Raw genomic sequence first — 16,279 nt, forward strand, 5'->3', positions numbered from 1 at the left:
TTGAGTTGCATTATGTGTTCTGTCACATATTCACAGATTTGGTCTGTTTTCTTTTTTTTCTTTTTTTAAATAATGCTGATGCAGATCTCTTGCAGTGGTTTCAATGGTCGTTGAATCTGAATCAGCAACTTCCACTTCTCTGTTTACAAAGACCTTTTTTGTCTATCTGGCAATCACTCTTTAAAAAGTATTGACGAAGGAGCAGTAATTGCTTGAATAAGTCTTGTAACGAGCAACAGAAATACACAGATTTCTTCCTTCGCTGTCTACTACACACAAACTTTTTTTTCCCCCCCTGGCAGATATTTGAAGAACTTTTGACATTAATAAAAAAAACAAAGTAAGCGCACATACAGTACATAATAGCATCTTTATTACACTGAAATATAAAAGTATATATTTATCACTATCCTGGAGAGAAAGGACCAAGTCAAGAAAACAACTTGTAGCCTCAGTTGTAGCAGTTTTCTTGTTGTCATACGAAAGAAAGAAAGAAAGAAAGAAAGAAAGATAGAAAGAAAGAAAGAAAGGAAGAACAAATATTTGGAGTCAAAACAGGAAGGCCACAGTGACGGGTTGCCATAGATTCTGTGCACATATAAGGAAGGGAGGCAAACAGCCGTACATGCAACCACACACACACATGCACACACACACACATTTTTCTTCATTAACCTGTGAGGTCCTTTCAGTGACTACATTCCTCAAACCCTGTCTTTAACTTTTCCCTGCTACCAAAAGAGCACCAGGAACATCAGATGCATATGAACAACTATTTTGTTATTTTGGGGGATATGATGCAACCAGCACAGTTGTTTCTTTACGTTTCTGGAGTCATGAAGCAAAAATTCAAAAGCAAAAAGATAAAATGATACGTTTTTTGTCCGGAAGGCAATACTCTTAACAAAACAAATAAGACATATAGGGTATGTGCACACAGTTTCATGTGCTTTTCTGTGCATAATCTTTTTTTTATCTTTTATTTTCAGTCAAATTTCTATTTGAATTTTGTCAAATAAATTATATCTACTATGCTAAGCTACTGAGCTGCAATCAATAGCTGAATTGAATACATTACAGATCTTGTGATATAACTCCCAAGGATAACAGCCACTTTCCCGAAATGTACATTTTGAAAATAGCACCTACAGTAGGCTACAACTTGTCATGTTGATAGGATTTTCATTTCATTTTAAAATGATGGAGGAAGAGTCATGATGTGCTTTTAAGTTTAACCTCCATATAGCTAAAACATTTAACCACAAATTTATGATACTAAGAAGAAAGAGCTGCAGGTAAATTAATCAACGCTTGTTCTGATGCTTCAAAATCACCAGCCTGCAGTGTACCACAGAAACATCAAGGTCCATTATGTGTCCATTTACACTAATGCTAATGATGTGCCTTCTTCAAGTGTAATGTTTTAATCAACCAAAATCCTAAACCTTACAATAAGAGGTCAGGTCTGGCCAAAACAACCTAGCTTTACAAAAGGTCCCCATTATGTTGGATTAAAACTCCTGTCCCCATTTTGTAGGAAAAATAAGAACTCACTCTCTCACACACACACGTACTGATATGAGGCAAAGGCCGCAGAGTGGACACAGAACAGCACAGAGGTCGTCTGAACCAACTGGGCTACGGATGTCGATTTTTCCGAGTTTCCTTCATACTTCTACATAAAAAGTACCAGTGAGACCGCCGAGGCAGCCGTGACATCATTGTGGCAACACTCACAGCCACAGGACTCGGTCAGTCAGTACCAGTGGCACAACAAGTAATCGGCAAGATAACAGTAAACTTAACAGAGAAGCCTCTTTAACAGAAAAATTGAAAGAAAGAAAAACACAGGATAAGGCGGCATCGGGGGAGGGGAAGGTGGCTGTTTCAATATTGATGTGTTGTTGCTGATGTTGACCTTGACGATCATTTGGCACAAACTTTGTTTTGGCTGTAGTTTCTCGGGCCAACAGTGAGAATGTTTTCAAACGCTGGCCTCTGATGTGTCGGTCATAGTGCACTGATGATAATGATATATTCTTCATTTTGACAGGTTCTTCTTTATGTGCTCTACTTCCATCTGTCAAACAAAGAGATATGAGGTTGTTTAAGTTCCTGCAATAATTGGTATTTAATTGCTGCCTTTTACATTTTATCTAATCTAAATTTGATTTGTTTTCAGGCAGTGTTTTACAAAGAACACAGGTTATTTATAGACCAGGAAACATTTAAGAACTCTTGTTTTGAATTGAGAAAAAAATAGGTGTTGGAAGGAAGATTTTTTAAGCATTATAGTACTTTAAAAATGTATGGATGCAATAAACAATGCATTAGAAATACCTTATTTCTAACTATACATGATGAGTAAACTTAATTTTGCTGAACATGTCATGATAATTTATGATTTTTAGGTTCATTCTGTTGCCACTTCTAAAATATAATCACAAGTGAAGTAATACATGCAGAAGCAAAATGCTTGTTAGGTACATAATGTAGGATATTTTTATTGTATACTTTGATTTTCATAGCTCATTTATTCAATTATTGCCTCGATTTTTTAACCTTATAAAGTCAGAATGGTTGGATTAATGTACATACAGACCCAGAACTCTGTGCTGACCCTCACCTGTAAACTAAGACGAATCTTCTTCTCTTCATCTAATGCGTTCGACAAATGCTTCATCTCCTGCCTGAAATACACAAAAAAAAAAAACACATCAGCATAATGACTCTTACACACTTGTACGCAAACACCTTGGTGTGTGTTGTACCTGTGCTGGCTCTTCAGCAGTTCTACAGAGGACCTCAGGTCTCTCAGCTGGTTCCTGAGTTCCTCAAGTGTTGGGGGGGTCAGAGGTGAATGGCGGAGCTCGGGGGAGGGGGTCAGACCCGAGGAGGAAGACGGGGACACAGGGCGCTGGCTGGAGTTCGGCGGGGTCAGGACAGAAGGCTTGACGGGCAGTGGTGCTTTACAGTCAGGTACCTGAAGGCAAATAAAGACCCAGATCGGTCATTTTAAGAATTTAGATGTTATATTTTAAGGTTAGGTCATATTGCCCTCAACATATGTGACCTTAACTGTTAGTGGTGTTTTTTATGATTTTGAAGAGCTGGCAGAATTCTAAATAACAGATAATAACAGAAAATAAGTTTTCTTTAAATATTAACAATTCCAGATCAAAATGGGAAAACAATTTGTCATACGGTACATTGTGAGATATTATAAAAAGCTCCAAACAAGCTATAACTGGATATCTGCTAAGCACGATGACATGTACAGTCGTGGAATATATTAAAATAGCCACTTTTGACTGGAAGACCCTATTATTTTTTTCATTTGTAAATGCACTCTAGCTGTAATGTTTACATGCAAGCAGTTAGTCTGTGGATCAAGTGCTGATAAGAGCAAAAAACCAATATTTTTAACATTGCTCTCAAACATGAAAACTGTGCTCTGCTGCCCTCTGCTGGATGAAATAAATACTGAGCAGTTAAAGTGGCCGTACAGAGATGTTGTGGAGTCCTTTCCTCAGGGTAACTTCCAAAGGTTTGAGGGTGACTGTTTCTAGTTCCTCCCTCCGTCTGTCCTTTCTGTCCTCCGCTACAGGTAAGTCCATATCAATACTGGACAAGGAAGACTACAGGAGAAAGAGAGAGAGATAAATAGCTTTAATAATTCAAGTAATTGAAGTTAATGTATATATCTTTCACAGTGACCTTTGACAACTAAAATCAAATAATTGTACCCATAAGTCAGAGTAGATATTTGTACTTAATATAAAGACAATCCCTGGAGTATATCAGGAAATGGAAGGACTAACAGAAAATGTGAAACAAGCCAACAATGAGAACACTTACTGCTGAGATGATCTGTGAGCGAGGCCGGCGGTCTGTGACTCGAGGCCTAGATGCCGTCGGATGACTCAGCTTCTCCGTTGACAACACCACGGCGTCCAGGTCCGCATCTGTTCAAATAGAAGCACAAAAACACACTTTTGTTATGTTAGGTTTCACCTGCGTACAGAGACAAACAGAGCGCTCTGACAGCTACTGAGGAACCTTATCTTTGATCTCATTGGTCGACGCTCCTCACCAAACTCACCAGTGTCATGTGACCTGTCAGGGGCAGAATCTGGTGTCGAAGCCCCGCCCTCAGACTTGGGGCTTTCACACCTGAGCAGGTAAACCATACAACAACATTAGGCTGTGTATGCTGAGATGATTATGGGATTTTTCTTTTTTTGTTCGTAAGAGTGTGCATGTATGAGAATGTACTGACGCTAAAGTGGGCGGTCTCTCTGGGCGCCGCGGAGGTTGTGAGGAAGAAGAGGAGGAGCTAGTCTTTGGGGGGAGGGGTTTCTTTGGGAGGATGGATGGGAGGGATGGCTTGGGGATTTCTCCAAACTTGCCCTCTTCACCTACACACACACACAAACCAAAAACACATGAATGATCAAAATGACATATATACACACACGTGGTGAGGAAACATGCATGATGAGAAAGAAGAAGACAGGAGTTCAGAGATGAAGGTAGGAGCTGCAGCAAGCTTAAGAGGATTGTGAAACACAAAAAAAATGAAGAGGAAGAAGAAGAAGAGGAAGAAAGGTCTGTAGTTGCCCCAGGCTGGCAAAAGAGAGGAAAACAAAACAGGATTACAAGGCCAAGTAAGGTTCAGGAAAATCAGCTGTCAGGTAGGATTTGTAAGTAATGTTACGGTTTGTATTATTTCTATTTGGGTTATAAGTGTGCATGTCAGTAAGCTTGAGATATGAAACAACTGAGAAGTGAACAAGTCAAAGAAACTGCTGAGGATAGTGTTTTTGTGGGTTGTTTTTAATATGAAGAGCTTCTCCTTAAACTCATTTAACTGTAAAATGTGAATTATTTGCTTGATATTTATACTGCCTTTTATAAGAGATAAACTGCCATTTATCTCTAAAAAAAGTTTTACACATTTAATAAAACATAAATTAAAAACTTTGTTGAGGATGACTTTTTTTTTAAATTAATTTCTTTCTCATTAATCATCTCAGGACCCCTACAATTTATCTTATGACTCTTTACAGGGGCTGGAGCCCTAGTTTTGGCAGAGGACCAACATAAGAACTTACATTAGGTAGTTTTTATGATCATTAAGCAAACTGTAACAGCAATTTATACTTATGTTATTATCTATTTATTTTTAATTCTTTTAGTATTTATTTATTTATTTATCCATTTATTTACATTTTTGTCAAAACTGCAGCTCAGCTGATCTATTTTTTTTATTTATTTTTTATCTATTTTTTAGTATCTATCTTTTTTTGTACATTCTTAATTTTTCTTTTTTATTTAAATTGTACTGTGTTCACTTTTTGTTTGCGATCTTTGCTCTTTACTGCTGTAACAATGTAAATTTCCCCGTTGTGGAATAAATAAAGGATTATCTTATTTTATCTTATTTAAATTAAGTTGATGGATCTTTATTGTTTTTAAGCATTTTGGTTAAAAACAAATCATAGTAATGACAGTAGTACACTTTGCTTTTTGATGCATGTTTTGCTTTTTACATTCATTTTTTTATATATACTATATATAAAGGAAACTTCTTCCACTGCTTGCATCAACTCAAAAACAGAAAATGACTCCAGAATTTTTGAATGTATTTGTCATGTGAATAACGCTCATTGGTAAGATGCACTGAGATAACATCAGAGACAACTGAGAGCTTGTGTCTCGCACCAGTCTGTCGAAAACAAAACCACAGAGCTTGAGACTTCCTGTTGCACAGACTGTTGCAGACACCGTTTTTTTCCAATAGAATTAGTGTTCCTCTGCTTCAAAAAGGAAACGAACATGCTGTAAGCGATTATTCCGCGGCTCTTGTTTCAACATCAACACAGAAACAAAGAAATCTGCTGCATGTTTTGCTCCATTTACAGCTGAAAAAAAAACACCCTCTAGCATAGTTACTGCTGGAATAATTATATTAAGCATATCAAGTGTCAAAGTTAGTAATCTATCCACTACCAGCTGAACAGAACAAGGAGGGGCTGTTCTCACAAAGATACTTTGACTGATCTCTAGTTAAAAAAACAAGTTTAATTTGTCCCTGAGATTTTCTAAATCAAGTTGGACTATATCACAAAAATAAAGACTGAGTAGTTTCAAGCATCAACAATTAGACATTTTTACCTTCAAGCTAATCAGGGCTTAGGACCGTGGTAACAGCCTGGAAGTTACACCAGTGCTGACCACATATACTATGCTTTGACATCCATTTTTTATTTAAGATAATGAAAGTGACTTCCCACCCTACAGGCTCAAAAATGATACTTCATCTGGCACTTTTCAATTTTAAGGTAAATAACCGTGTCACCTTCAAATTCTACAAAAAATTATTCTGCCTGTGGTGGATGGTTGAAACTGAGCAGTAGAATGCAGATACTACGAAGGCCATTTGTTATACTCTGAAAAAGTCTTTATCTACCCAGAACTTATTGGACCTGTTTAGCATAGTAATAGCTTTTTGCAGCAGGTTATTTTCCTGAATTCTGACTATTTGTTTTATCTATGCCACAGTCAAAATGTATTTTTGTGAAAACAGCCCCCCCAGAAGAAAGTAGTTAGATGCTGCAGGAGCTGCAGGTTGAAGGTCGGCAGAGCAGGGCCAAAGTCATCATGACTGTACCTCGATCCTGGTCCCTCTGTGGCAGATGTTCAGGTCGCTCAGGAGGAACCTTCTTAACCTCCGACTTTTTCTCTACAAGTCAGAGTTCACACGTTTCTGATTTCTCTTTTCTATCCATCTTTTTTTTTAATCCTCTCAGAAAACCAAAAAATATAGATACAGAAAATGAAAATGAAAACACACGGTGTTACTGTACCTGTGTTGTGTTTCGCTGAGGGTGCACTGGGGGGAGGCGGCTTCTTTGGTCTCTGTTAACCCACACAGACACAAACGCAGATTAAAAAACACTTTGAGGTTTTCTCCCCTTTTTGAGACGCTCTCAGCTACTTTAATCACCGTAAACAAAGGATATTTTGCATGTGTGTTCCTGGCAAAATGTACCTCTTTCTCCGGTTCTAGCAGCTTGACAAAGTTATCTGGAAAAACACCTTGCCTTCCCCCGATCTCCCCCATCCACCAGCCTGCATCTGCACAGTCCTGCACAGAAAAGAGAGAAATGTTTGGTCTGAATTCCATCTTCAGTGTCTGATGGGATGCATGTGAGTGTGTATCTGGATGTAAAATATGTTTCCATTACAAACATTAAATCTAACTAGATGATGCAAACATGCAGCACACCCACACACAGTAAACACACACACACGTAATCGACTCACTGACCCTGGTGATGATGTTGACGATTTCTCCCTCTTTGAGTGAAAGCTCGTCTTCATTTTGTGCTTCATATGGAAAGAGGACCTTACATTGCTCCCGTCCTGCCAATCAAAAGGCAAGACAGAGTTAGAGAAAAACATCCACAGAACTGAGAAACAACATATTCAGTTTAAAAATCTGTTATTCCAGCTTCATACTTAAAAGACGAGCTAATTTATTCTTTTAAAATATTCAAAAAAAGGAAATCTGGGAATAATGACAGCTGACAATGGTGTAATCGGTTGTTCTGTAGTTACATCAATGAGGAAATCACACATTTAGCGGTTCATTGCCTAAAATTAGAGTGTAAAAAGATTTTCAAAAGGACAACAAGAAGATCACAAATTTATAATCTGATGTAACAAATACGACATCTGAATTCAGCACAGGTAGTTGTTGTGATTTTGTGAGTTTGAGCTCATTTTGACGGAAAACGTGTGAAATTCAAATTCAGGGTTAAGAAAACAGCAGTGTTTGTTTTGTTTTAATCATCATGATAAGGTTTGTTTTCCTTTTAACACAGCTTGTTTCTGCTTTAATTTGTTTACAACATCTTGAAGGAGACGTTTGCACAAGCAACTGAAACCATCAAGATGGAAGCATTTTCAAAATAATGGCTCGTCTTGACTAAATTAGAATAACATCACAATTTACATAAACAAGGCTGCCACAGAAGTAAACTTTAAAAGTGAGTCTGGGAAATATAGGTTAAACCCTTTTTATGCATTTTGTTTGAGGTTACAATTGAAACAGTTTATCAGACTGTTTAAATTAAACGTTTGTCATTCAGTGAAGCTCTATCTCCTCACCTTTGGCTTTGCTGTCAGGTTCAGTCTTCATGCTTTCAGGAGCCCCGCTCGCTGCTTTCTCGTTGACCTGAGTGAAGCACAGACAGAAGAAACTGTTTGGTTTTTGACACCTTCATGTAAAATGTTATCATCTCAGTGTCACCACACTCAGGTCTGCTCAGGACTTCCTGTGCATGCTACGTTCAGTCTCGACAAAGATCTCTGGAGGATATTGTGACCCTGTTTGATACAGCTGCTGTTTGTGTGAAAGTGACAGCAGAGTTAACTTTCAGGAGATGTCACAGAAACTGACGTCTCTGGAAGATTTCTTCAGCATGTAATGAAACTATGAATCAAACGTATTTGGCATTTACAGTGTAAAAAGACATATTGGACTTAAAGATGGGTTCAGAAAAAGCAAAACCAAACATTTTTTCCCAAATGTTAAAAACTACTTCCACATGTAAACATAGCCCTATTTTAAAGCTTTCTTTTCTTACCATAGTATCTGAGTTAAGAAGTAAATTACCGACACAACTTTCAAATAAACCTCAGACTCCCTTAAGGTTTTACATTTTAAGAAATTTTGTTTGCAAAGTTATTCTTGTTCATCACAAAAAATGGTGCTCTTAAATGACACAACAACCTAAACGCTCATAAATTCAACAGCTACAACTCAAGCTGTTTTTTTTATATAAAAGTGTTTATGAGAACTATTGAGAAATTGTTTTTTTAATGGTACAACAGCAGCTTTATTACACAGCTTTATTCTTTGTTTGGATCCCTTTTGCTCTTTAAAGGCTTTATATGTGATTTTTTGATCTAGCAGATGTCGCCCTTGAGCACCAGCATGAAATCAAAACAACTTGCGGTGCATTGTTGTGTTAGCATGCTAATGCTAGCGATCTTTATTATGCTGGTATCTTCACACTGCATGTAAATTTACCTGAAATGAGCGTGATCTAGAAACACAGTTAAGCAGTGAGTACAGTATGTTATTCTTCTTTTCTCTAGTCCCTCAATTAAACAACTTTTATACACGAGGGGAAGAGTCAGCCGGCCGTCCTGGCGATGTAAACAAACTGAAGATAGGACTCTGAAATCTCTGAAAACATCACAGACAGTGGGACTCGGGTGTTACACCCATTGTAGACAGTCATGACTCACAGAGTTATTTTCAGAGGATATACTTGATTTCTATTATATTTAAGTGTGAAAAATATATATAAAAGCATATAAAGCCTTTAAAGAGTATTTTGTAATATTCCCAGGATGCACATGAAATCATTAAAATGAAAAAAATAAGAAAAAGCAGTTGTCTGGCACCACTTCAATTGACGCTAGCTAAGTAGCTAATAGTTCTGTTTAGCTAATTGAGCTAAAAGCTAATGGTAGCCTGCTATCAAGCTCACAATGACATTGACAACTAGCCTTTTTATGTTTAGCCTTCATATACCGTTTACTGTGTTCACCATCTAAGTTTAGCATGACAGCATCCTTTTTGCTAATTAGCGCTAGTCAGACTGTTGTCCTCAAAGCGGGTTCAAAAACAGCCTGTGGCTCTTTCCCCGCATGTCGTTCCCCACTCTCTCTCTCTCTCCCTGATATCCGACTCCAACCACGATCTTGTCTATAAAAATAAAGGCATAGAAAGCCCAAAAATAAATCTGAAAAAACAATTTTTGGCCTGAAAGTGAAACATGAAACATGGAAGTTGAGGTATCACCAAAATCGTAAAATAGTTGTGATGATGTTTTACTCTAAACCACAGGGGTGAAGCAACCAACTGGCAGTCATTAGCGATTTTAGAGTAACGCTGTAAGCATGACAAAAATGTGAAAATCTACTTACTACAAAAATAAAATCGTAGAAAGTAAAAAAAATTACCTAAAATAAATAAATAATCCTTTCTCTCTGCAGCTCTGTCCCACAGCTCCAAACTGACCAGCTTATTAGAGAGGATGAGATCAGGTTCACCACAGAGCTGATTCAATGAAGAAGCCTGAGAGTGTGTGTGTGTGTGTGTGTGATTGTGCGAGTGTGTGTGTCCTGTGTGTTCTGTTAAAGGAGTCGTTGTTTTGCGGCTGGAGTGGATCCCTCGACAGTATTTGTGGAACCAGGGTGGCTCTTCCACAGGAAAACACACACATTCACAAGACCCAGTCTGTCCCAAACACACACACTGCTCTGTTCTGTTAGAGGGAGAGAGAAAAAAACACCACCACCACCTCCTCCACCACCACCAGCTTCCCTCCTCCTCCTCCTCTCTCTCAACCCTTCCCGCTCTCCCTCATGTGGAGCCGGGAGCAGTGAGATATCTTAACGACATCACGGGGAGGTTGAATGTCAGAGTATCTCATATTTAAAAAGTGCCGCAGAATTAAATCCCAAAACCCAGAAATGAGTTAGCATTTGCACTTGCTGCTGCTGTATCTCAAGTCATTTGGTTTCTTGGGTGGATTCTTTGCAATGACTATAAAACAATGCTTACTGAAAGAATCTGTATTTTCTCCCTTTCTCCTGCTGCAGTTTGGATATCTAAATTCCAATTAAGGATATCAGAAACAAGCGGCAACCTCTGTTGAAACAAGAAGCCACTGCGTACAGTAAGAGCAAAAACATGCAGTTCCTTGAGTGTCCACTAGAGGCTGGCTCCAAAAGTCCATATTAAATGCCGATTTTCACAGCAGAAATTAACATGTTTACAGCCTAGTAAAAATAACAGTTTTGGTCTTTATAGATCATTTCTTTTGTTTAAGATGTACAGGGCATCACTTTTTTTTTTTATAGCCCATCGTTTTTGAATAATTAGGGTTGTGATCTGACCAAAAGGTGGAAGCATTGTAGCTCCTCCCTCTTTGCCCGTTAAGTGGAGTTAGCATTTCCAATATGGGGACCGAAATGTCGTTCTTCCTACAGACTCTCCAGAAGCCAATGGGTGATCCCACTGAGACTATGTCCATGTTTTAAATATGACCAGGAATAGTTTTTAATTTGAGATTTTATATCAGGTAGACTAACAACATTTATGAGCTTTAAAGATAAGAGCTTCTCATCTTTTCTGGAAATATCTTCTTGTTTGAACCTAACCTGACCTTTAAGTTGAATTTGCACTGTGCATATTGTGGTTTTAGTGTTGCAGAGGCAGGGGATTCCAACACTCATGGGGTTTTTTTTGTGATACCGTCTCATGGATGACACTTCTGGGAAAGAGTTTACACTGCAGACTTTTGTTTCACACTGAGCACTCAGCTGATCTCAAGGACAAGTGACTTTGACGCACTGCAAAGACACAAATCTGCAAGACACTTCCCCTTTTTTTCACACTGGCGCTAACAGAGCACTGGCTCTGATTCATCCTGATGCAAATAATCATCCAAATTATTATTTCAAGCTAGCAAAGGCACTCCAAATGTTCTCAAACTTGCATTTAATCACTTTGTGCTTCACTTTTATCACTTTGTGCATCACTTTTAATCACTTTGTGCATCACTTTTAATCACTTTGTGCATCTCAACTTTGTGACATTTGCAGGCAGATCAACCACACAGTTGACGTGGCGTCATGTGACTCAAAGACCCCCTCGTCCCGGATGGAGACGGCCTGCTGTCACCTCCTCAGAGCCTCATTAGAGAGCAGAGCGTCTCGTCTCACCATAAAGCAACATCACAACTTCCCGCTCAGCAGGACAGGCTGACACACATCCTTCAGGGCAAACACACACACACACACACACACACACACACACACACACACACACATGTGATGTGGTTTCATCTCTTTGTGGTTGAGCTACTCAAAAAATGATTTGAAGGTTTCAGCTAGCGTCATACAGAGGGAAGATTTTTTCTAAAGGCTTTTATTTAAACTCAAAAACAATGGATTATGAACCTCGTTTTTCATAGAGCTTTAAATGTTCTGATGATCAAAACTTGTTTCCAGAAGCCGTTTCACTCGGCCGAGATTGGCATTTTGGAGAAACATTGATTACTTTTCAATTCTTTTAAAACAAAATAGTCAAATTTAAGGGGCCGTTTCCCCAAAACAACAAAACCCTGGAACCAACCTTTTTACTTCTAGAATTGGTTTGATGCAAAGCAGATATCTGCTTTTAAAAACATCTTTAAAGCTTTTGACTTCTTGTCAATTTTGGCGCCCACTGTGGGCAAAAACGGTATTTCATATTTACCTGCTAATTTTGTCCTGTATAAGTATTTTTCAAAGACAAAATATCTCATCATGCATTCTTTTAACGTCCACATATATTACTCACTGAGTCTCTTCCCTGAAAAGTAAATAAATAAAGTCTGTTTAGCAGTTTGCTGTTAATCTCCTTATCCAACACTGACCCGGTGGCAGCGATAACAGGAATTAGAAAATATGTTTCTACAACACTTTTTATCTTGATTTTCTTGTCATTTGATTTTTTTTTCAGGTCATATCGAGACATCAGTTTTAATTACAGTCTGTTTCATGACCAGCTAAAAACTGCTCACAGCAGCTTTAAAACTCGGGTGTACTCTGCATTTGAAAGTAGATAATTAAAACGTTCTCTAAATACGACAAAAAAATCACTGGCAAAACCACACGTTTTTCTTTGTTATTTCCAAGCACCAGGCCTTTAATTCCCAGCCATAAATTAGCATGATTCGAAACATTTTTCCCCTCAAATCAGTATTCCCTGCCCTGAAACAGCCTTTAAAGTCTTATTGTGACTATGAAAGGAACAATTTACTGCAACAGAAACGTTTTACTTTGTTCCTAACTTTTGTAATCTTAATAAGAAAACTTGACAAAGCCTAGTTTTCTGCATTTCGTCATGTGATAAGTTACTTAAAGATAAAACTTCTGTGTAGCTGAACAGTTTAATTTAACATTAAAAGTGCACATTACGCAGAAAACAAAGCTGGGGATAATAGAAGGAAAAACATGAGCGCATAGAGGAATAGAGGAACAGAACCTACCGTCCTCTCCTCAGGTTCAGTCAAACTCAGACAGACGGAGCTCCAGCAGCAGCAGACAGAGTGTGTGACTGTGACTGTTTGGTGTGTGTGTGTGTGTGTGCGAATGTAAACGTCAGTGAAAAGCTGTATCACCTCCCTCCTCTCTGCCGCTCTCCCTCCCTCTCTCTCTCTGCCCCACCGAGCTCTCACTTCTGCTTTGCTTGTCAAATCCCAGCAGGGTGTGTGTGTGTGTGTGTGTGTGTGTGTGTGTGCGTGTGTGTGTGTGTGTGTGTTGTTTTGTGTCAACACTAAAACGACTTCCTGTGCCGTACAACTGTATCCAAGGAAGGGGAGGAGCCAAGAAAATAACGGGGACTTCCTTCCCTCATTGCACACAATACAATGATCACAGTATCAAAAAATGTATGATGTGAATGTGTCCAAGGTTTGTGTGTGTGTGTGTGTGTGTGTGTGTGTGTGTGTGTGTGTGTGTGTGTGTGTGTGTGTGTGTGTGTGTGTGTGTGTGTGTGTGTGTGTGTGTGTGTGTGTGAGTGTGTGTGCGTGTGTGTGTGTCAGTGTCTCACCTTGTCCCCCTCTGAGTCCATGTCTATAGACCGTGGTCTGAGCTTGATGGGCTGATCTTTGAAAATGTCACCAAAGCCAAATCCTTTGACCTAAAATGATGAAATGACATAAAACAGAGTAAATGTAAAGGTACACCAAAAAAAAGGTGGTTTTTGTGGTTTGCATTTCAAAAAGTGACCCGTGTAAAGCTTCAAGAACTTGCCCTTATATAGTTTGCTTAGTGGGCGGCAGCTGCTGCAGTCAGCTGAAACCGTCTGAGTGGGTTTACTGGGAAATTTTGCACATTTTCTGCATACAAAGTGTCAAAAAAAAAAAAAGAAGCCTGCACTTGTTACCAAAGTGCACTGAATCTCAGGGGAGCAGCTCAGCACAGCTGTAAAAATCTGTTTTTACTCTCTGCACCGGAGCTATCTTTAGATGCTGATGGTGAGCCCCGAAGAACGATAATCTGTCTCATCTGGGATTTCAAGTCTCTGCCTTCGTTTGTATTTCAAAATCGGTAAAACTTAAACCCTGATCAGCAACGAATGTCATCAGAAAACACAAGCTCAGATGATGTTTTAGACAATTAGAAATGTAACAGTGTTTTTAAATTGACTTCTACGCAGTTTTGCCCCACTAGCAGAGCAAGGCAAAGGCTGTGGCTTCTTATGCACAATGCATTCTGGTACATGTAGTCGATGGTGGTAGAGCTCGCAAGGCAGGAGAAGTCGACTTTCGCTGTTTTTGTAGAGATAGGACGGTGGACAGAGTTATAAGTCCGGAGAGAGAGAGAGAGAGAGAGAGAGAGAGAGAGAGAGAGAGAGAGAGAGAGAGAGAGTGTGTGGAACATTTTGCGAGAAAGGAGAGACAGGTGCGAAACCAGGCTGCCCGCCTGAGGCTGCCTGCCACGCTCACCAACCACCAGCACCACTCGAAACTGATCTTTAGCTGAAGATGACGGATGATTTACATGAAGTGAGAAAGTCAGATATTTCCCTCCTAAAGGCGGTGAATCAAACATTGAGAAGTCAGGAGAATGACATCATCGTTTACCTTCTTGGGCTGGATCTCTCCTGATCCCGTTTCTGACCGACTGTCTGCTCCATCACTCTCACTGCCTGGACTGTCCTTACCTACACACACAGACACACACACACACACACACACACACACACACACACACACACACACACACACACACACACACACACACACACACACACACACACACACACACACACAAACATAGACCTTAGTTATGCATGTGAAAATTCTCACATCTAAAGTTGTGGTTTACATGTGGATTATCCTCCTGCTTTCTGATTGGCTTTCGACTCACTGGTGCGGCCGCTTCGCAGCTCCTCCTGAGACGTGTCTAAAGACGGCGTCTCCGACTCTGTCAGGATCTCTTTGGTGAAATTGGACGGAAACATTCCAGTCTTCCCATTTAGAGACCCCTCCCACCAACCCTCCTCTACCTGAACACACACACACACACACACACACACACACACACAACAAAAACAACACGGAGTAACTTACAGAAGCAAAGATTTACAAACGTACTGGATCAATGGTGGTGAAAATATCTACCCTGGATTCAACTATTTTTGAATATTGTTAATTGCAGTATTGATTGATTATTTGTCTGAAAGGTGCTGTATAAATAAAGTTTGACTGATTGATTAAATAATCCGTCTCACCTCTGCGATGATCTCAATGACATCTCCTATTTTCAACCCTAGCTCGTCTTCATGCTGAGGCACGTAGCTGAACGCTGCTTTACACCGTCGCTTACGGATCTGCTCTCCTGCAGACACACACACACACACACACACACACACACACACACACACACACAGGACAAGAACACAAACAAACATATTTTAGGCTTACATGTGACATAACTAGCTTTCACACTTATCCATACTCAGGACTTACAGTGTGTGAGGATGTGTGTTCACTGACTTTTTAAACACTCTCATGACCGAGGAATCACTTTTAAACTTTCAATTAAAGGACGTCTTACTGACCAGCGAGGACGCCAAATGCTTCACGCCCGGCTGTAAGTAGTTTGCTCACACTCATTAGCCTCCTTATCACTCTGACTCATTCCACACCAACAAGGCCGTTTAAAAATAACCCTGTAGTTCTTCTACTGTCCACGAGGTGGCACTCCTCCTCAATATAGAGCTGTTGCATATCAGGGTGTGAAAGCAGGCATCATGAAGTCCTTAGATCCTTCATTTGAGTGAAATTACTACTTATAATACTTGTTGTATCAGTGGCTGTTGTGTGTCCTTGTGCTACATGTGATATGCATTGAACATATAAATATAGAACTCTATATACCAAAGAGGACTCTTCTTTAGTTAATTAATGGGAGTGTAAAAAGTCACACACAAAGATCAACATCATTACAAAGACATTTTTACAACTTGTTTCAAAGGGAGAACAGAAAATCCCTTTGAATTCGATAGGCCGACACCACGAGATAGTGATTCTCATGTAATTGGTAATGATAGCCTTCAGATGATTGTAATAAAGGACATTAAGGTCCGTTGGTGGAGTAACAGAGGTCATGGAGTGGTATGAAGAGAAAACATTCAAAAGTA

General features: G+C 39.3%; 1 protein-coding gene across 5 annotated transcripts in view; it reads right to left on the reverse strand.

Annotated features, from left to right (window-relative positions):
- Nucleotides 1-351: 351 nt before the first annotated feature.
- sh3kbp1 (SH3-domain kinase binding protein 1) overlaps nt 352-16,279 on the reverse strand; it is a 34,890-nt gene continuing 18,962 nt past the window's right edge. For 2 of the 5 annotated variants that reach the window (XM_020657423.3, XM_065948802.1), the window contains 16 exons: nt 15,368-15,474; nt 15,004-15,142; nt 14,718-14,797; nt 13,682-13,771; nt 8,176-8,242; nt 7,334-7,428; nt 7,055-7,150; nt 6,870-6,921; nt 6,674-6,745; nt 4,280-4,418; nt 4,103-4,173; nt 3,859-3,965; nt 3,507-3,638; nt 2,772-2,983; nt 2,627-2,690; nt 352-2,080 (listed from right to left, as the gene is read on the reverse strand). In XM_020657423.3, the coding sequence (XP_020513079.2) occupies nt 2,042-2,080; nt 2,627-2,690; nt 2,772-2,983; nt 3,507-3,638; nt 3,859-3,965; nt 4,103-4,173; nt 4,280-4,418; nt 6,674-6,745; nt 6,870-6,921; nt 7,055-7,150; nt 7,334-7,428; nt 8,176-8,242; nt 13,682-13,771; nt 14,718-14,797; nt 15,004-15,142; nt 15,368-15,474 (1,562 nt within the window). In that variant the 3' untranslated portion in view covers nt 352-2,041. The remainder of the gene's footprint in view (nt 2,081-2,626; nt 2,691-2,771; nt 2,984-3,506; nt 3,639-3,858; nt 3,966-4,102; nt 4,174-4,279; nt 4,419-6,673; nt 6,746-6,869; nt 6,922-7,054; nt 7,151-7,333; nt 7,429-8,175; nt 8,243-13,681; nt 13,772-14,717; nt 14,798-15,003; nt 15,143-15,367; nt 15,475-16,279) is intronic. The other 3 variants (XM_065948801.1, XM_065948803.1, XM_065948804.1) reach the window with 3 other exon arrangements.

The sequence above is a fragment of the Labrus bergylta genome, chromosome 20, assembly GCF_963930695.1.
Source record: "Labrus bergylta chromosome 20, fLabBer1.1, whole genome shotgun sequence".
Lineage (NCBI taxonomy): Eukaryota > Metazoa > Chordata > Actinopteri > Labriformes > Labridae > Labrus > Labrus bergylta.